Genomic DNA, 22,460 nt, shown 5'->3' with positions numbered 1-22,460 from the left:
CAGAGAGTCTAGCTTTTAAAATACATTAATGTAAAAGGTTTTTTTTTTTTTTTTTAGTTTTTTTTTTAATTTAGACCCCATTAAGCAACTACCCGAACACTCCAGAGTCGAGTAGACGCAAGGACTGCAGAACACCCTGGAAGTCTTGTAGTGTCCATGGTATAGCTTCCATATTACCAGCGGCACTGCTGCTGAGGGGACTGAAAGAAATTATTTGAAATCAAACCCTCCCACTGAACATTATAATGTGGCCTGTATTTCAGCATCTTTGTATACTACTATTAGAAATTTATAATTACTTAAATTAGGGATGGGCAATATGGCAAAAAAAATTATTACCATAATTTTTTTTCATATCAGTCGATATCGATAATTATCACAATAAATGTCAAATCTTTGTATATCAATTTTATGGGATTTTCAGCATGATAAAATTGCTTTGTGCAGCTGATTTAACACATTTTGTGAAATGTTTTAGCTGTCTGACAATATAAATATTAAAATAATAAACAAAAAGAACAATCTTTATTCAGCATTTACTGTTTAAGTTTTAAACAACCAAAGACATTACCTACAAGTTATTGGATATTATTGTTCAACATCAAAATAAATAAAACAGGTGTGGAACAAGTAAAAGGTGAGTAAATGATCACAGAATGTTCAGTTTTGGATGATCTCTCCTTTTAAAGGCGAGTATGGTGAATTTTGGGTAAGATTTCCCTTAATGTATAGGCTATTTTATTTAGGGATGCTAACAAATACTTGATGATCGATTGATTCTCAATAACCCTTTAATAAATAGACCTTATTGATGATTGATTAAAAGCATGAACATTTAAAAGTTTAGTTATGCTTTGCGCTGTGAGACGCGCCCATGCATTAAATCTCCAATGTGTGCAGGTTACTTCATTTATGCAGGCACCCTGCTGATATTTTATATAGCGGGATGCATAAAAAACTTATGCGCAGATCTCGGGTTATATCCGAGGCTGTTTTAAATTTACCTCACAGACTGGCATGAATAGGCCTATGCATCCTCTCATTTTATAAATCATAAAAGTCATGCAAGGACTCTCCATTCACTCAACTGGTTTGTGAGCTCTTTCTGGGAATAAATAACCAGTTTATTCTTCCGAGGTAACTATCAGTGCTGCCAATAGCTTGTAAAGACTGTCCAGCTCATGCTGCTCAAACCGTGCTTCGTTAATGAATTAAAATTAAACCATGAAAACTCAGATGCTATGCGTTCTTCTTGTACATTAGAATTAAGTAACACATTATACATAAAGAAATTCATTGCAAAAAGATTCATTTTCAAAGAAAAATATATAAAGTGTATATATTTTTAGTTTGTGCCCGCCTTAAACAACTGTGGGTGGATGATGCTTCGCTCCATGGAAAATAAGGATTTAATTTATGATTCACTGCTTTTGAAAATGTCTGTCATATATTTGCTGTATTTTTAATATCATTATTTTAAAGATTATGTCTTGAGCATTTCTCCTCGGTGATTATGTCCTTCATAAAGGCTGGTTCTTTTACTGTCGTTGAGGGACGATATGTATTAAAAAGTCCAAAGAAAATATCTTAATATTAAAAAGGAAACATAAGCTTGAAAACAAAACATCCTTTGGGTGAGGTTCTCGTAAGGCACGGCTTTCGAAAATGATGACATCAAATTGCTGGGTAGTTGCGCTGGTTTACCAAAACTTGATTGGGTCTGTAATTTTATCTGTATCTTCATCAGTGGAGTATTTTAAATAATGAACATTGCTGCGTCCCAATTTGCATACTTGTACTACACCCTAAAAGTATGTACTTTTTTTGTGAAGGAAAAGTTTATACTTTTGAGTGTGCAACAGAAAAGTATGCAAGCGTTAGGACTACTTCATACTACTTCCTCTTTAACAGATCGTTGTGTTGCTTAGTTATGCCACGTCAATCATCCACACACCATCCACATTTCTGTTGTATTTAATTTCCTACTTTATTGGAGAAGTAGCAGCAGGATAATCTGCCATTCATGAGTCTTTCATGCAGAGAAATCTCCTCAGGTCTTTGGGTAATTATGCATTCAGACGTTTTGACGTCCAAACCCGTCTTTATATAAGTTCAGTATTGTTGTTGCAGATGAAATATAACACAGATAATGCAATTAAAATATTTTCCAGTGGGCTAGATAATGACTAAAAGTCATTCAAACATCTTTACCAAAGCCTCTCTACTTGACGGTTGGTCTGGCGCGTCCATCATGTTTGTAGTTTATTTACACTTTTCACACGCATTTGTAGTTCTGATCGAATTTACGTCCAACGCGCAATGTATTGTGGGCAATTTAAGCGGTTAGAGTATGGAAGGTTCTACACAGGTTCTACCGGAAATAGCAAACCATCCGGGAACCTCTGGCATACTCTTTTCAACATACTATGGTTTGGGACATACTAATTCTATTTTCAAATACTATTTAGAACGCATAGTATGCTGATTGGGACGGAGCACAGGTTTGTGGTATTGCCTGCTTTTAATGACACAAGTCGTCTGCAATTTGCAGTGCATGTTGCCCTATTTTTTGTCAGATTGCAAAAAACTAAGTAGCTCCAGATAACTGATGTTTAGTCACGTTTCTTGTCCTTTTTTACCTTATTTGTTCTTACCCCTCCAAGTGCAACTAACACTTTATGGCTGTACACTTGTACTGCGTGCGGCATCCGGAAGGGCAGACTGCAAAATGCCTGCGCAGTGTTACGCATAGTATGTACATACTATTGAACAATTAGCGAACTGTCATTATCAGTTTATAGACAAAATATATATCGTGATAATTATCGATATCAAATTATTACCCAGCCCTAATTTAAATTAAGGCATCTAGTTTATTCTCCATCTAAAAGGAAACATAGAGGAAGGTCAATGTATGTTTAACCAACTCACTTGATAAAAACAGGATCGTTGAACGTCATTAAGATGTCAGTGGTGAACTGCGGTAGGCGAAACAAGCACTGATGGACATTCACAGTGTTCTTTGCCTGTAAAAAATATGTATATTTAAAAAGCTGCTGAAATTCATGTTCAATAACATTTAACAAATTAGACTAGTGTCAGATTTTTTACATTTGTTTAACTCAGATTTTGCAATCCAAAAAAACCCAAACCATTCATGCAAATTACATTTTTCTACCGTTGATCAACTAAGGTTTTGCAATACAAAACAACCCAACTCTCCCACAAAAAGCATGTGAATCATCAGTGCTGGATGAGGAAATTACTGAGGTCAAAAACACTATATGCGGATCTTACCACAGATCTAGTTAAGGGATTGATTTATTTGTATTTTATTTACAATAATAACAACAAAAAAATTACTTTATTTTTTACTCTCTTTATTAAAATGACATTGTTTATGTAAGCCTATTTCCTATTTTAACAGACAATTGTTTTAGGTATTTATAAATGTAAAACCCTTGTTGTGGGCTAAATAGTTACATTTTACTACTTATTACCCCCACTACGAATATAGTGCTACAGGTTGTAAAATGAACCACATACCTCCTCATTGAATTTAGAAACAAGCTGAGCTCCAGAAAGCAGCCATGCAGAGCTGCATTCCTGCATAGAGATCTCTGACTGGGGAACCTGTTCCACCACTCTGACCTCCCATGTGCCATTCTCTATCGCCTTGTTACTGCCAGCCACGTCTTCAAAGTGATACCTATTACAGCACAGACACAGAAAACGGTTTATCCACACCTACATTTATATTCTTAACCCAATATGAATGATCATGTGACATTAAAGACAGGAGAAATGACTGCTGAAAATTATTATTATATTACTCCATGCATGTCAATTTAAAAACCAAAAAGTTGCTAGAAATAGGTCCATACAAGACAATAATGTGTATTAATGACTAATATATATATATATATATATATATATATATATATATATATATATATATATATATATATATATATATATATATATATTAGGGATGCAACAATACAGTTAGCCCACAGTTCAATACATACCTCGGTTTTTTAACACTGTTTTCGGTTCGGTTCTCATGGCTTGACACGTGTTTTTTTTTATTCTATAATAAATATTATAGAAATATATATAATATATATTCTATATTCTCTGTAGACTGATAGCATTTCATGCTGTTTAGCCTTATAATTTTAAAATGTGAGCAAAATAAATATGTTATCACTTAAGATATTATGCTAGAGAATCATTCAAATACTAGTTCTAAAGTGACGTGTTTTTAAGCAATGGTTTCTGCTGTTTTGACTGTCAGCTGCAGATTGTGAATGAATGGCGGAAGAATGTAGTTCCTTGTACAAAATTATTTTTGACACTTTCTGTGTTCGGTTTTCTTTTATAGTATACACTATGCCGCCGAACTGTTGGACAAACATAATATTACAGCTTAGCAGTGCGATATGGCAATATATCATCACGAGTGGGACACTAAGCATAAGGTTATACAGATAATACAGATATACAGATAATTTGCACTGCTACTCATGTGATATTGCTCATTAAAAAAAATATATATATATAAATATATATATATATATTAGTGCTGTCAAAATAAGTGCATTAACACATACGATTAATTTGAAAAAATTAATGCGTAAAAAAAAATGTACGCAGTTGCAGTTTTTTTATTTTCTGTTGTGGCCATGGTGTGTTCAACATGCCAAGAAATATGGATAAGACCAATAATATGCATATTTCAGTATAAAATAATTAATGTCGCATTACCAGGCTCTCCAGCCTTTTCTCCAGAGTTTAATCTAATTTCATATGTTTCATTTTTAACTTTTGACTTTTGTTTTAATGGAATTTGATACTGCATGGCGAATGGAAAGAAAAACCTCTGCATTTCGTGACTCTGTGATCCTTTAAGGTAATCAAAAAATCACTGTTTTAACAAGGTAGACTCTTAATAAGAGTATTATCTTAATCTTATTAAAATTGGAGTATTGATGTCTATGTAAATGAAGTGCCAGATGAAGTCGCGAGCTGTCAAATTTCAGCATTTGCATTCCCCTGCCTTTCAGCAAGCGGCCTCTAATGTTTCAGTAAGTTTGACATGTTTCCCGCTTTAACGCAAGTTTTGAAAGTAATAATGAGCATAACAAAAACTGCCTGCTGACGCACACAGTTAATGTTGATTAATAAAATAAAGATAAATAATAAAAGTAATGTATCAGAGACCCTTAAAAAACATGTTTAACTCAACAATAAAACATCAAATGTAGCTAACAGCTTTTACATTGTCAATCAAATGAACTTAAACAATTAAAAAATGCAACAAATATTTGTTTGGGCAGAACTACAAAAATAAATGTAAAAAAAAGTTGCACACTAGTTTGGTCATGTATAAATATCATTATATTAACCATATTGTATAAATATTATTGTCACTATAAGCCTACATCAAGCTGACGATCAAAAACACTGTCATGATATCTCCTGCGCTTGTCCTCTGACCGAGTGCATCTTAAAATACATAAATGACACCCCTCATAGAAATTGAGAAGCAGACATTCTTTATAATTTGTAAAATAAAGACTTGCAGGTTCAGGAAACAGCAGGAGGAAGTTGCCGCGGCCGTGGTGCAGATTAAAAGTTTAAAAAAAAGTATATGTATAAGGACAGATAGGTAACTAGATAGAATAGACTGGAATATATTGATCTGTGCCCCGCTGCTGCTCTCCAGCGGGGCGGACCCGTGTGAGAAACAGGCGTGACTCTTGCATATTCTGACGAATACACACCTACAGTACACAGAGCCCAACATGGAAGATTGTGATTGGGTCAGCCCAATGTCAATAAAGAAAAGAACCAATAGGCTGCAGAATATTTCACACAGGCGCTCTGTCCGGAACAGAAACATCCTACAGTTAACGCGTTAATTATTTCAAATTAATCGCATACATTAACGCGTTAAATTTGACAGCGCTATATATATATATATATATATATATATATATATATATATATATATATATATATAGGCAGTGGCACAGTTGGTAGTGCTGTCGCCTCACAGCAAGAAGGTCGCTGGTTCGAACCTCGGCTCAGTTGGCATTTCTGTGAGGAGTTCACATGTTCTCCCTGCTTTCGCGTGGGTTTCCTCCGGGTGCTCCAGTTTCCCCCACAGTCCAAAGACATGTGGTACAGGTGAATTGGGTAGGCTAAATTGTCCATAGTGTATGAGTGTGTGTGTGGATCAATGACTGTAAAAAATATGGACGACGCGACAGCCCCTTTTCCCATTGAACGCCTTGAGGGCAAAATGCCTGCTTGACGGGCACAAACTGTCGCAAAAGACTGCTGAAATTGGAGCCTTGACATGCGCAGAAGGACTGTCTGATGGAGCCAGAGGAGGAGCCGCGAAAATGAGCGGAGTCGAGCTTCCAACCAAACGCTTTATGTAAAATAAACCACGCCCCCCGAACTTCTCAGCATGCGTTTGCTGTCTTATCAACACAAATGGACCGTGTGAGAAACAGGCGTGACTCTTGCATATTCTGACGAATACACACCTACAGTACACAGAGCCCAACATGGAAGATTGTGATTGGGTCAGCCCAATGTCAATAAAGAAAAGAACCAATAGGCTGCAGAATATTTCACACAGGCGCTCTGTCCGGAACAGAAACATCCTACAGTTAACGCGTTAATTATTTCAAATTAATCGCATACATTAACGCGTTAAATTTGACAGCGCTATATATATATATATATATATATATATATATATATATATATATATATATATATATATATATATATATATATATATAGGCAGTGGCACAGTTGGTAGTGCTGTCGCCTCACAGCAAGAAGGTCGCTGGTTCGAACCTCGGCTCAGTTGGCATTTCTGTGAGGAGTTCACATGTTCTCCCTGCTTTCGCGTGGGTTTCCTCCGGGTGCTCCAGTTTCCCCCACAGTCCAAAGACATGTGGTACAGGTGAATTGGGTAGGCTAAATTGTCCATAGTGTATGAGTGTGTGTGTGGATCAATGACTGTAAAAAATATGGACGACGCGACAGCCCCTTTTCCCATTGAACGCCTTGAGGGCAAAATGCCTGCTTGACGGGCACAAACTGTCGCAAAAGACTGCTGAAATTGGAGCCTTGACATGCGCAGAAGGACTGTCTGATGGAGCCAGAGGAGGAGCCGCGAAAATGAGCGGAGTCGAGCTTCCAACCAAACGCTTTATGTAAAATAAACCACGCCCCCCGAACTTCTCAGCATGCGTTTGCTGTCTTATCAACACAAATGGATGTAATGACGTTAACAAATATGAGGGCTTTATATATTCAATCGCGCCAGCTCCGGGCTGCAGCGCATAACCTACTCGCGGCTCGCATGCGGCAGCGCCAGCTCGCTCGGCCGCCGCATCTGGCTCGATTGACTCGGGCTGGAACCGGGCAGTGAGTCCAGGCATCCGGAGTGGGTCCAGCAGAGGTAGTCAGTCTGAGCTCTGAGGGGTAAGTCTCCGGCAGGCAAGAATCTAGCCGGAGATGGCCTGAGTGTATTTTGCTATCTGAGTGGTTAGGCGTGTATCAGCAAACTAATAAAGCCCGAAAAAAGCCCTGACCTTAGCGAATAAACAGTGTTCCACCAGATCATGTATGTCAGAAACTATAGTTTACTGCTGAACTCATTTTGTCATGGTAAAATAACACAGAAATCGAATAATCACACTTCAGTCTCCTGCCGAAGCTCAGACGCGCTGCTTTGAGAAACTGTCAATCACAGCTGTCAATCACGATGACACGCCCAGCATTAAATTACTGCTAAAAACAAACCGTTTACAAAAATGAAGATTTGCACCTATTTCAGCTCAATAACCAGTGCCTTAATCAACCAGAACCATCTTTCGGGACATTTTATTGCAAGTGTAATAATTTTTTTTATTTGGGCTCAAGTCTCCTTCATTAACACGGAGGAGGCGGGCTTTATGACTTGTACTGCAGCCAGCCCCCAGGGGGGCGATCTAACGGCCGAGACCTTCACTCAAACGCAGGTTTGCGGCACATTTGGTGTGGATGTTTCCCAGAGATGGGTTGCGGCTGGAAGGGCATCCGCTGCGTTGGCGGTTCATTCCGCTGTGGCGACCCCGGATTAATAAAGTGACAAAGCCGACACGAAAATAAATTAATGTATATACACACACACACACACATATATACACACACACACACACACAAGCGCGCATATATATATATATATATATATATATATATATATATATATATATATATATATATATATATATATATATAAATATATATATATATATATTCATTTACTTGTAGGCTTAGTCCCTTTATTAATCCGGGGTCGCCACAGTGGAATAAACACCAACATATCCAGCAAGTTTTTACGCAGCGGATGCCCTTCCAGCCGCAACCCATCTCTGGGAAACATCCACACACACACACTCATACACTACGGACAATTTAGCTTACCCAATTCACCTGTACCACATGTCTTTGAGCTGTGGGGGAAACCGGAGCACCCGGAGGAAAGCCACACGAGGGCAGGGAGAACATGCAAACTCCACACAGAAATATATATACTGTATATATACACCACATCAGCTGTCTAAAAGGCAACATCAGCTGCCCTACTGTATGCAGAATTAAATGTGCACATCAAGAGTTCAACAAGCTTGGATTTTGCACCGCAGGGACCTGCGAAACTTGACACATGACCTTGCGTTTTTGGTCTGACGCATTCACTTGCGTATAAATGTAAGTCTATGGGGAGAAAAGTCCAGTGACCCCAGCTTTACTGGTGGAATGTGCAATCAATGAAGTTTGGTCACCTGCCTGGTCAAATTTAGCCATGAAACCCCCAACACTAAATCGTTTCAGTTTCATTGTCCAACCCAATGGCAATAAGATCTCATTGTTAATTAAATGATTGTTAAATAATAATAATAATATTAAACTTTCTAAGAAACGTGTGCATTGTTTATATGTTCTTTAAAATATTGTACAAATGTTATTTCTACTCCTAACTAATAAATATACCAACCCATTATAAAAGGAATAATTTATTGTGCTCGCCACAATAAATTTGTTTGGTCAAAAGTTTGATACTGGAGTTCGATATACATGTTGCCTTGTGTACATGCCCAGGTTCGTTTTTCAGTATTTTTTTAACAATCTTTTTTAACAATCAATTTTTTTAAACCCCTCTCATTTCTGCAAATATTTATATCTTTTCATAGGACAACACTGCAGAAATGACTCGTTGACACAAAGAAACGTAGTTGGCGTAAATTTTCTATAGCAGTGTAAATTTAGTGTCCTCTAAAAATAACTAAGAGTGCTTTCACACCAGTGAATCGATTCAGTTGTTCAGGACCAGGGATTAAAATTGTTACAATGTTGCTTTTTGTTGTTGGTGCGGTTCACTTTCACATGGCAAAGTTTCTAAACGGACCAAAAGAGCTAAAACAAGTCACATGTGAGTTAACTTTCCTTACATTGGTCAGAGTTTCATGGTTTTCATGGTTATTTATGAGTCCCGCTCAGCTGTCATGCATCCTTATTTTAATTTATGGCGATGAGCAATAAGACATTATAAGCGGAAAGCTGTGCTTTATTTTGAATGGTGAATAAATAAATAAATAAATAAATAAATAAATAAATCTGAGGTAAGACTCTCTAATGCATAGCTCTGGGCTAGACTGCAGTTCGGTTAATGTTCCTAACGGATAACAGCTCTCGTTAATAATTCAGCATGCTTTCACTTTCGTAGTTAACATGAAACGCACATTTACCGGTAGGAATGACATCTTGCCCTACTAATAATTCTCTCTTCTTATAGCCATATATGCGTATTACATATCCATAATACACTGTGATATAGCCGGGCTCAGATCATTTTGCTTTCTGACTACAATCGATCTGCTCCAGAGTTCATTTCAATCGCGCCAAGATCACCTGAATGAGTTTCACATATGCCAAACGAGATAGGTTCCAAAACAAAAGTCTAGGTGTGAAAGCACCCCAAAAGTACAACCAATAATAGCTGAACCCCTGGCAACAAAAGTACACCCTTAAGTGAAAATTTACATATTCAGCAACAACTAGTAATTTTCCTTCCCCTGTGTCATGTGATTCATTGGTGTTACACTGTCTCAGGTGTCTCCAGATAGCAGGTGAGTTAAATTTGGCGTGAAAGCTCTTCCACTCTCTTCACCTGGTCTCTAAAAGTTCAACATGGCACCTCATGGCAAACAACTCTCAGAAGACCTAAAAAAAAAATTGTTGCTTTGAATAAAGATGGCCTAGGCCAACACTCTCAATCTGTGCTGCAGCACAGTGGCCAAGACTATCCAAAGACATGTTCTTCTCAGAAAAGACCTATTTATGTTAGACCTCAGCCCAAATAGCTGAGTGCATGTTCTCAGTGTCACATCCAAAAATTGTCTTTGAAAAGCAGACGGATGAGTGCTTTCAGCATTGCTGCAGAGTTTGAAGGGATGCAAGTTCAGCCTGTCAGTACTCAGACCGCATGCCGCACACTGCATCAAATTGGTATGCATGGTTGTCGTCCTAGAAGGAAACTTGTTTTAAAGATGATGCGCAAGAAAGCTCGCAAACAATTTGCTGCAGACATGCAAACCAAGGACCAGGATTACTGGATTTATGTCCTGTGGTCTGACATGACCAAGATAAACCTATTTGGTTCAGATGGTGTCCAGCATGTGTGGTGGCAACCAGGTAAGTTCAAAGACAAGTGTGTCTAGCCTACCGTCAAACATAGTGGTGGGAGTGTCATGTTCTGGGGCTGCATGAGTGCTGCTGGCATTGGGGAGCTACAGTTCATTGAAGGAAACATGAATTCTGACATGTACTGTGACATACTGAAGCAGTTCTCTCATGAAACTGGGTTACAGAACAGTGTTCCAGCAAAATAATGACCCCAACACACCTCCAGGATGACCACTGGCTTGCTAAAGAAACTGAGGGTAAAGGTGATGTACTGGCCAAGCATGTCTCCAGACCTAAACCCCATAGAGCACCTCAGGGGTATCCTGAAAGAGAAGATAACGGAGCACAAGGTGTGAAATGTCCACCACCTCAGTGATGTTGTGATGGAGGAGTGGAAAAGAATTCCAGTGGCGACCTGTGAAGCTCTGGTCAACTCCATACCCAAGAGAATTTTAAATTAGAAAATGATAGAAAATGTTGGTGACCAAACAAAATATTGACTTTTCACATTTTTACTTAAGGGTGTACTCACTTTTGTTGCCAGGGGTTGAGCTATTAGTGGCTGTATTTTTAGTTATTTTGAGAGGACAATTAATTTACACTGCTATACAAACTTTACACTGACTACTTTTCATTGTGTCAAAGAGTCGTTTCTGCAGTGTTGTCCTATGAAAAGCTATGAATAAATATTTGCAGAAATCTGAGCAGTGTACTCACTTTTGTGACATACTGTGTGTGTATATGTATACACACACACACACACACATGTATTTCACACAATAATGAAAAATAGACTGATTATAAATTAGAAGACTGTGTATTAACCTTTCAAATTTTTATCTCGAACCCTTTCCTAACACAATAGAAAAACAATAAGTGTATTAAATTTGAAGGGCACCTATGGTGAAAAATCTACTTTAAGCTTTTTTAACAGACGTGTGTAAGTATAGACCGTCATATTTTTTCAATGTAACAACATAAAACAGTGGACCAAATAGAGCTGTTTTTAGATCGACTGGCACACAAAGAAGAACCTTAATATTAATATTAAATCATAAAAAAGGGTTAAACTATGTGCCTTTTAAAACTAAGTATGCTTTAAAACTGAAACTTCTATTAATAAAATGGTAATGCTCTGATAACAGAGCTCTCTGGAATGAATGTTCACAAAAATGCTTTGCTGTCTTTTTGGTAATGCAAGCATAATGTAAACAGAATAAATTGATACTATATAACAGCTCAATTATTAAGATATGTTGACAATTATTATCTGCATAATTGCTTGAGACTGTTGAGTCACATTATAAAACAGAAAAAGGGAAACTCAAGCTGTTTGCCTTTATTTTTCTTAAGCATTTCATTTCAACAATTTACAAAATGACATACTTTAATTTAATTAATGAGGAAGCATGCAAATCTACAGTCATATGTGTAGTTTTAGAACATACTCTTCCGTAGCGAAAATGTGACCCTAAAACCATGATGCATAGCGAATTGAGGTAAAGCTGTTTTTTATTCACGCATTTAGACTTTCTCCTTATTATCATTTCAGAAAAATATTATTTGCAAATTCTAAATAGTGAAATCATATTAGCAGCCAATGAATATCAAAGTACAACAGTGTTCACAGTCAAATAAATAGTGCTAATGTCATATTTACATGTGATTTCAGACTTTATTCAAATTAGCTTAGTAAATAATATAGGGAACGTTAAATTAATGAATGTGCATATATAAAACCAACTTTACCTCAATACGCGTGATAACCAACTTTACAGTGTATGAAAGCATGTCTGGTAGACGATGAATATGTAGATTGAGGTAAATTTAGTTTTAAATTTGCCCATTCGTTCAGTGAGAACTTCTGACACATTCCATACTTGGTACTTTAATATTTGGATTAAAATCGCATGTAAATATGACTGAAAACAACATAAGCACTGTTTATTTGACTGAACAATGTTGTACTTTAATAGTCATTGGCATTTAGAATTTGCTTACTTTTCTGAAAATTATGTTATTAGGGCGAAAGTCTGAATGAGTGAATATTAAACCAACTTTACCTCAATGCATAGCGAACTATGGGAAGTTTGAACCATTGCATCCCTACTGTGGCCATTTTTGTTTCATTTTGTGTCATTTATTGTTGGTATGCTCGACCAATTAAGCTTTTATGTTCTAATTTGTGTTAGGACCAATGTTTATATTACTAAAGCAAACAAATATATATATATATATATATATATATATATATATTTTTTTTTTTTTTTTTTTGTAAATATTTTTAGGAACATATTACAAAAAAAGAGGTAAATCTACGCTTGTTCTTATATTATAAAACTAGATGTTAACGTTACCTGGCTGCGTCAGCATCCTGCACTTGGCTTTGATACTCCAGCAGTTCAATGATAATACTCTGGTCTGTTTGAGAGTGAGCGAACACTTCTTGGTTATCAGGGATCTGTCTCAGTTCACTACAAACGAGAGAAAAAAAGGTCAGGTAATCTTGAACAATTAATCCATCCACAACCACGCAAACGAAACGTTTATGTATAACGTTAATTTGGTTTACCTGATATCCATAACACTGGAAGGGAAAACGGCTGATAACGCACCGCCAAACAGAGGCCGTGACATATCTATGCTGCGACTGGAACAATTTTTTATAACACAAAAGTTGGGACACAAATGACACAATGGTATGCACTACGCACTTTAACTTACACTCTCAACCGTGTAGTGTATGTTTAGCGTCGTCTCAATTAAAAAAACTTACCGGAAACTCAAATAGTTTCCAAAATGAAGTAACAAAAGAATGATAAGTAATAAATTGAAACAAATCACCAGATTATCATATAACGTTAGTGCCTGTCACGAGTACAACTGCATTGACAACCAGGCTAGAATTTACGGTGTGAACGCACTAATACAAAACGGCGTACAATGGTGCATAATTTAGCGATTTGGAACGCACCCGATTTTAGTATTAAGTGGCCATCACATCGTAATTCTATCACAAATAAAAAATAATCATATGACGTAAACTAACAATAAAATTAGTTCGTATAAAACATTTCACTTAGATTAATTCACCACGTGACTTGTCTCCAATTTCTTCTTCAAGTTTTATGTCTGGGCGGCTGGCAAAAAAAACTGAAGGTGCACTATCCCCTACCGGACCGGAGTGTTAAAGTTAAAGGAATAGTTCACCCAAATCTTAAAATTATTCACTCACCTTTCACTTGCCACAAAGCTGTTCAAGTTTATTACTTATGTTAAACGCACAAAATCAAGGTTTTTCAACCGTGAAAGTTAATGCTACATGTTTTTAATTATTTTTCTAAATATCTTATTTTGTTTTCTACAGATAAAGGAAACTCATAAATAACCACTTGAGGAACTAAATATAGTAAGCACATTTTCATTCTGGAGTGAACTATCCATTTGAAGAAAAGAAATAATAAATAATTATTTTTCTACATTTTATATTTGCTATTATTATCCTCAGTTGTATAGCAATTTCACAGAAGAGGATATTAAAACCTATAATGTTTTTATACCTATACTGTTTATTATCTTTGTGAGCTAATATTTCATGCAATTATGTTTTCTGAATAAGGCTTAATTTGCCTGATTCATGTTTTCCAATTTTAAATAAAAGATGGTTTACTATCAGAACCAAATATAATGAAATTTAAGGTCAAGCCTGCCCTCTACTGGTGAATAATGAAATATAATATAACAATATTAAATATTACTTGCATTAACACTTGCTCACTTGTAGAAATGCTCTTTAACGCACTAATAGAATGTTTAGAAAGTAATACACTACTAACTAGAGGCTATATTGTTTTAATACCTAAACTAAAAAAACAACACTCTTATTGATCATTTAAGACCAATTACTTTACTTAACATTTATTACAAAATATTCACTCATATATAGCTGGTAGACTTAAAGGTGGTATAGGTAAAATTATTAGTGATACACAATCTGGGTTTTTTCCAAATCGACTAATACATAATAACATTCGGATGGTGTTAGATTTATTAGACTATTCAAATTTGATAGAGGATGATGGTATAAAACTATTTTTGGATTTTCTAAAAGCTTTCAATACTCTTGAACACCCTTTTATTTTTCAGTCTTTACAATGTTTTGGGTTTGGGACAAAATTTATTAACATAATTTCAATGTTGTACAAACAAGTGCTGTTTTTTTTTTTCAATCGGGTACTACAAAGAGATTTAATATCAGAAGGGCAATACGTCAAGGAGATCCAGTCAGCCCACTTTTTTTCTTACTTGCTGCTGAATTATTAGCTCTGTATATTAAAAATAACGACAATATCAAGCCAATAAATGTTCTGAGTAGATCCTCGGTGATTACACAACTATAGCGGATGATACAACTTTATTTTTGAAGGACTTTAATCAAATACAGAATGCTATATCATTGTTTTCAAATACTTCAGGGTTACATTTAAATTTGAAAAAATGTGAGATTCTTACACTTCACAATAATACACAAAATTCATTGTATAATATTCCAGTAAAAACAAAATAACATACTTGTGAATAACTATTACAAAAAAATCTCAGTGACAGGAAAAATAATAATATTTATTCTGTTGTTCAAAAAAAATTAAATAGCTGGAAACAAAGAAATATTTACATTTTTGGGAGAATATTATCAACAAAAATGGAAGAAATATCAAGATTAATCTACCCAACATATTCGTTAGGTGTACCAGAAAGATGTATTAAACAAATTAACAGAGTTCATTATGATTTTATTTGTAACAATAAGCAACATTTAATAAAAAAAAAAAATGATTTGGTGAAGTCAACAGAGGAAGGGAGGTTGAATGTTATTGATTTTGGCGTTATTGGATTAAGTTAAAATGGTTACAAAGCTTTGTTAAAGATCTTTATGGTTTAGCATCCCTTTTCATATTTTTCGAAGGATGAGAGGAATTTCTTTTCTTCTAAAATGTGATTTTGTCTTATTAAAATTACCATTTAAATTTCTTTTAAACAAAGAAATTCAATAACTGTGTAATAATATGTTAATGGTAGCAAAATTTTATATCCACAACTGTAGATTTGTTAACGTTTCTCCATGTTTCAAAGCATTTAAAATTGATTTCAACATTTTACATAAATCTATAAAACAAGTAAAAACAAAAAGTGCCTTAAAGTTCTCTAAGCTTTTGTCAACTTATATGGACTGACCCCCCTGAATGTAATGTATTTTCTTTTGTATTATTTAAGGTTCATTCATGTTATTATTATTTTGTACTGTTTTGTTTATTATTTGCTGCTTGGATATAATGTAAAAAAAAAGTTCATGCTACAGAATTGTTGTAAAGTAGGTGTACTGTCTCACATTCAAAATACATTTCAGTATTCAATTCTTTCCACTATCCATTGAAAACAATACCATATTACTATTTTAAATTTAAAAAATAAACATCACATTAAAAAGTTTAAATTTAGGGGTTACTGTTTGGGACAGCCACTAACCCCTAAATTTCAACTTATATGATATTTATAAGTCTAAATAACCCTCCACGGTATTTACAAATGTCTTTAGGTTATTTTTAAAACGTAAAGTTCACAATATTTCAGTTTTTACAATACAGTTTTATTTTATAAAGTGTTTTTATGTCACTATTGAAACTGTATTTCTTAAACTGTGTCCTTTCTCATAGCTACATGGTGAGTAGATTTTGTTGTTTTCGAGGTAAAGGTGTTTTAAAGTCTAAATGTGTAACTTCAAAGAACATCACTCCTCACTCACTTACTATCCTTCAGCTCAGTCCCTGAATTAGAAGGGGAATGATCCACCACTTACTCTGGTATATGTTTTATGTGGCAGAGTCCCTTCCAGCTGCAATCCAGTTCTGGGAAGCACTCACACTGCAATTCACACACATTCATTCGCTTCTGGCAATTTAGTTTACCCAACTTACTTATACCGCATGTCTTTTGATTGTGGGGAAAACTGGAGCACATGAGGAGACCATGCAAACTCTACGCAGAAATGAACATGCAACCTTCTTGCTGTGAGGCGACTAAAATGAGTTTTAGTTAGTCCATTTGATCTATTAAACAGTTTTAGCCAGATTATAAGGCCAAACATCAAACACGCTGCACCAAACAATGTTCTTTAACAGCCTGTCTAAACATTTGCAGACATACACTGCATAATCTGGCCGAAGATTCAAACTTGAGATTGTGAGCTGCCCCTGCTGACATTAAACATTGGAACATCCAGAAGCACTTTGCAGACAGTAAAAAACATTATTTTAGCAAAGATAACCATTATACATTAAACTTCTTTTTTGAATCCATGTCACAGGTCAAACCTCACTTAGCCTAATTATCCCACTTTATCTTCTCCTCTCTCTCTCCCCATGTCTTGTTGAGCACCATGCTCTCAATCTCTTCATTAAGATAGCTCCCTCAACTGAACCTCTTAAAGAACATGTGCTAAATCCGGTCTTACCTGCTAGTACCTCTACAGGCACTCACTGGGTTAACCTGTTAACTGAGAATTGGCTTGACCTGAATGATATATATCTCAGGATTTCTCAGGAATATAGACGAGGAACACAAAATTAAGGTCAGCTCTTAAATATATATGTAATGTAAAAAACAAGGAAATGTTACTTTGTATTGAATCATATAATCAAAAGTACCTCAAGCAAAAGATTTTCCCTCAAAGTCAATCCGTCCCTTTGCTGGTGTGAAAATCTTGGAAGGCTGCATTAGGGATTTGCTCCCATTCAGGCCCCCACTCAAGAATAAACTAATTAAGGCATCGATAGGCTTACAGCGAATATTCCAAAGGTGTTCATTAAGATACAGGTCTTTGGTTTTGTGCAAATTGAGTAAAGTTCTTCCAATGGCACTACTAAACGGACAAGTCAACATGTTATAACCACTGATGTATAAAGTTAATATTTTTGGCTCTGTAAGGATTAAAATAATTATTATCTTCAAATTATAAATAAATAAAAAATATTATAGCCTCAAATATTCATATACACATTCCATATTAACAATTTCAAACTAACAACTCAATTAGCTTATGTAAATTTGCCAGTGTATAATTACCAGGCTATAGTTCCCGAAACTTCAATTATGTTTCTTATTGATATTGTACCTTCATGAAAGTAATTTAGAAAAGCAGGGATTAAAGAAAAAAAACTGACTTTAATTAGCCAAACTAAACATTTGCGGGCCATTGACGGGCCATTTGGAGAAGAGGGGACCTGCTCTTTCTTTGGTTGGGGGCTGAGGATTATTACATTAGTCCTCAATGACTCTAAACTCATCGTTGCCGGCCTCCGGGCCAGCGGCAACCAATTTCCAAAAGAGCAGTTTCCTCTCTCTCCGGATGCGCAAACCCGAGCACTGCCAGTCTGGGACGCTCCGCCTTCCAGCTCGCAGCGCCGGGACCCCTCCTTTCTCTTACTCCGGCCTCACCGCGGGATCCAGGGACGAAGGTAAGAGAAACTCTTATTTTCAGCTCTTCCTCGGGACGCTCTGCTTCCCAGGATGAGCACTCTCATCCCAAGCTGCTCCTCCACTGGCACGCCAGTGATCGCTCCGATGGTGCCATTAGCACGCGCTCTGCTGGCTTGGTTAGCGCCACTCAGCACGTTGCTGTGGCTCAACGGACGGTCTGACTCGGCTATGCGATTCAGTTCGCTATTCGTCCTCCCAAGTTCACGCGTGTCCTTTTTTACGAGGGTGATCCCCGAGAGCGCCCCTGTCTTGCGAGAGGAGATTGCTGTCCTCCTGGCGAAGGATGCAATCGAGCAGGTCCCTCCAGCCAAGATGAGGTCCGGGTTTTACAGCCCATATTTCATCGTGCCCAAAAAGAGCAGATGGTTAAGGCCAATCCTAAATCTGTGCAGACTGAACTGCAGTGAGCAACCCCCAGTGAGCCTAATCGCACAAACTTTTGCAAAGTCAGGCCTTGTGCAAAAGCAGGTCTTGTTTGTTGCGCCCCTCTGGCCCAACCGGACATGGGTTTCGGAGCTCACACTCCTTGTGGCGGCCCCTCCTTGGCGCATCCACCTAAGGGAGGACCTCCTTTCTCAGAGACGGGGCACCATCTGGCACCCACGTCCAGATCTCTGGAACCTCTACGTGTGGTCCATAGACGGAGCGCGGAAGACTTAGGTGACCCACCGCCCGCGGTACTTAACACCATCACACAGGCTAGAGCACCCTCTATGAGGCATGCCTACGCCCTGAAGTGGAGTCTATTCTCTGAGTGGTGCGCTTCTCGCTGAGAAGACCCCCGAACTTGCCAGATTAGCATTGTGTTATCCTTCCTTCAGGATAAACTGGAGCGCAGGCTGTCACCCTCCACTCTGAAGGTTTACGTGGCTGCGATCTCCGCTCATCAGGACGCGGTAGAAGGCAACACGCTCCGGAAGCATGATCTAATCATCTGATTCCTCAGAGGTGCGCAGAGGTTAAATCCATCCCGCCCCCCTCCCATGCCCTCTTGGGATCTCTCTCCAGTCCTAGCTGGTCTGCAGAGAGATCCGTTCGAGCCACTCGAGTCAGTATCTCTTAAAATTCTGTCATTAAAGACAGCTCTGCTGATTGCATTGGCGTCATTCAAGAGAGTTGGGGATCTGGAGGCATTTTCGCACAGCGAATCGTGCCTTGAATTCAGGCCCGGTTACTTTCACGTTGTCCTGAGACCCCGGCCTGGCTATTTGCCCAAGGTTCCTACCACCCCATTTAGAGATCAGGTGGTGAACCTGCAAGCGCTGCCTTCGGAGGAGGCAGGCTCAACCCATTCACTGCTTTGTCCCGTTCGCGCTTTGCGCCTTTACGTGGAACAAACGCAGAATGTAAGATCATGTAAACAGCTCTTTATCTGTTATGGTGGTCGGCAGAAGGAAAGTGCCAGATCAAAACAGAGGTTGGCCCACTGGTTAGTTGATGCCATCGCCCTCGCTTATCAATGCCAGGGCGAGCCGCACCCTCCTAACGTGAGAGTGCACTCTACAAGAGGGAATTAAGCTTGGTGTCACAAACGCTTGCTGCGCCATGCTCCCTAACCCGGAGATGTGTGCGCTATTTTCTACTCTGCTAGTAAGTTTCCCTTCTCAGGCGATCCCTAGAGAGTTCCTCCGAGGCCCCCATCATCGTCTCAGTGGAGGAATGGAGTCGAATGCATGGCTCAGTGTGTTGGTACGCCCATTTGGTCTACATGCATATTGAGGATCGGTGATGCCATATGCATTATTACCACGGTGTGTTCCTCTTATCAGGCGGTCCCGTGTCTTTTTCTAACCGCTAACCAGCTTATCATATGTAGCACTCCCCCTCATTAGGCCTAGTCCATATGCCTCCTTACCATCAGGTCTCCCCTTCTGCGTAGCAGTTGGTCTCCGCCACGTCCTCCCCCTGCGGGGACTGACGCTTCCCAACGTACTGTCGTATTTCCAAAAATCCCTAGTCTATATTAGCTAGGTAAAAGCACACTTACGAACCCCGATTAAACTTAAACATTTATTCCCATGTAATGGTAATATGTTGGGCCTAGGGGACGTTGGAAGGTTGCGCTCTTGGTGATGTCAGTGCGCTCAACCTTTGGCTTGGCAAACTACACATCAGGAGTGTGACGGGCTTGGTTGCTGTGGCGCTTTCCAGACAGTCTCCCAAAGTCTGTTTATACAGACACGCATAGAAGTTCCCATATGAAGGAGAACGTCCAGGTTACGTACGTAACCCATGTTCCCCTCATCTGAGAAATATCGCTAAATTACGAAATATGCTATCCATCTCAGATGCAGAAAAGCTAGTCCATTTTATGACTTCGAGGCTGGATTACTGTAATGCTCTATTTGCTGGCTGCCCAGCATCCTCTATTAACAAACTTCAGCTAGTACAAAATGCAGCTGCCAAAGTTCTTACCAGGTCTAGAAAATATGATCTTATCACCCCAATTTTATCCTCCTTACACTGGCTGCCTGTTAAGTTTCGTATTGAATTTAAAATACTACTTCTCACCTATAAAGCTCTAAATAATCTAGCTCAGGTTTATCTAACCAACCTGTCTCGCTACAATCCAACTCGCTCTTTAAGATCTCAAAACTCAGGGCTTCTGGTAGTACCTTGAATAGCAAAATCGAGTAAAGGAGGTCGAGCCTTCTCTTTCATGGCTCCTACACTCTGGAATAGCCATCCTGATAACGTCCGAGGCTCAGACACACTCTCCCAGTTCAAAACTAGATTAAAGACCTATCTGTTTAGTAAAGCATAAACTCAATGCATCACCTAGCGGGTTCCACACAGGCTTCTGCATCTTGCTTATATACACTATGAACAGCAGCTACGCTAATTATTCTCTTTATTCTCTATTTTCACCTGGGGATACTCATCCTGAGGTCCTCAGATTATGCAGAGTCACTGATTGGATCCAAGACCAGCGACGAGATGATCCCAAGGTTTCCATATCCGGGACCAGGCCATATCCTGAGCTGCTGCTGCGCTGATGGTCATGGGGAGTGGAGAACATGAGTCTGATTCCAGCGACGCTCCAGGGACAGACGAGTCTTCGCTGAGGCCATCTTCCAGCCTCCACCGCGGTGACTGAAGCTCTGCACAAGACTTTTGACTTTTGTTTTTTTTCTTAACTCCTATCAGGTGAAGTTTTTTTCCCCTTTCCGCTGTCGCCACTGGCTCGCATGGTTCAGGATTAACTAGAGCTACGCATCGATGAATTTGCTCTTCAGTGTTTGAACTCTCAGTAATGATTTTAAATCACACTGAACTGAGCTAAACTGAACTAAACTTAAACACTAAAAACTGAACTACACTGTTCCAGTTACTATGACCATTTATGTGAAGCTGCTTTGACACAATCTACATTGTAAAAGCGCTATACAAATAAAGCTGAATTGAATTGAATAATTGGCTCATCAGTTTCAGCTGAGGAGCTAAGCTCCGCCAATTCAATTGGCATTTCATTGGCCCGTTTTTATATCTTCAGAAATGATTGGTCATCTAAAGCACTCCCAAAGTCTGTTTATACAGACACACGTCTCCATTCCCTATTCGGGGAACGTGGGTTACGTACACAACCTGGGCTGCGTTTCCCAAAAGCATCGTAAGCCTAAGAAGTTCGTAGAAATGATCGTACGACTGATCTTAATATTACGGTCTGTTTCCCAAAAGCATCGTAACTTAAGTAGCACTTGAAAATCTTAGTGGATCTACGAGTGCTCTGGAGTAATCGTAAAGCCTTAAGTGCATCGTAAGAAGACAGAGTTATGAGGGCACCTGCTGGACAACCGGCAAATTGCACCTACAATTTACTTCTCTTCAAAGTCATTATTCATTTTATTTGTACGTATATCTCTATTCATTTATATTTTCTACACATTACACAATTCAATATACAAATAATAATAATTAATAATTAGGCTAAACTTTTCAAAAATAAATGTAAGAGCTTATTTATTTATTTATTTATTTACTTATTTATTTATTTTGATGTGAGATAAGCAATTTTTGATAAAGAAATTGATAAATAATTCTACTTAATTAAGGTTTCATATAAATATCGAAAATGATGCTGATGTCATTTCCGGCAAGGACTGTTAGAATTAGTTTTATGCGAGATTGGAGCAAGACAGTGTTTTTACAGTACGACATTTCCAGTTAATTTA

At 37.8% G+C, this 22,460-nt stretch overlaps 1 protein-coding gene across 4 annotated transcripts in view; it reads right to left on the bottom strand.

Annotated features, from left to right (window-relative positions):
* The window catches only part of rangrf (RAN guanine nucleotide release factor), a 13,986-nt gene extending 113 nt beyond the window's left edge, over positions 1-13,873 (bottom strand). Inside the window, exons 1-6 of one of the 4 annotated variants that reach the window (XM_087252132.1) lie at positions 13,846-13,873; positions 13,325-13,402; positions 13,110-13,226; positions 3,547-3,709; positions 2,932-3,026; positions 1-200 (exon numbers count right to left, since the gene is read on the bottom strand). The exon at positions 1-200 is cut by the window's left edge and continues 113 nt beyond it. In XM_087252132.1, coding sequence (XP_087108258.1) covers positions 89-200; positions 2,932-3,026; positions 3,547-3,709; positions 13,110-13,226; positions 13,325-13,389 — 552 coding nt within the window. In that variant the 5' untranslated portion in view covers positions 13,390-13,402; positions 13,846-13,873 and the 3' untranslated portion in view covers positions 1-88. Of the gene's footprint in view, positions 201-2,931; positions 3,027-3,546; positions 3,710-13,109; positions 13,227-13,324; positions 13,403-13,528 lie in introns of those variants that run through there. The other 3 variants (XM_087252130.1, XM_087252131.1, NM_001099995.1) reach the window with 3 other exon arrangements.
* Between the last annotated feature and the right edge of the window lie 8,587 nt (positions 13,874-22,460).

Source organism: Danio rerio, chromosome 5, assembly GCF_052040795.2.
Source record: "Danio rerio strain M-AB ecotype USA chromosome 5, GRCz13ab, whole genome shotgun sequence".
NCBI lineage: Eukaryota > Metazoa > Chordata > Actinopteri > Cypriniformes > Danionidae > Danio > Danio rerio.
This window is presented reverse-complemented; position numbering and strand designations above follow the sequence as displayed.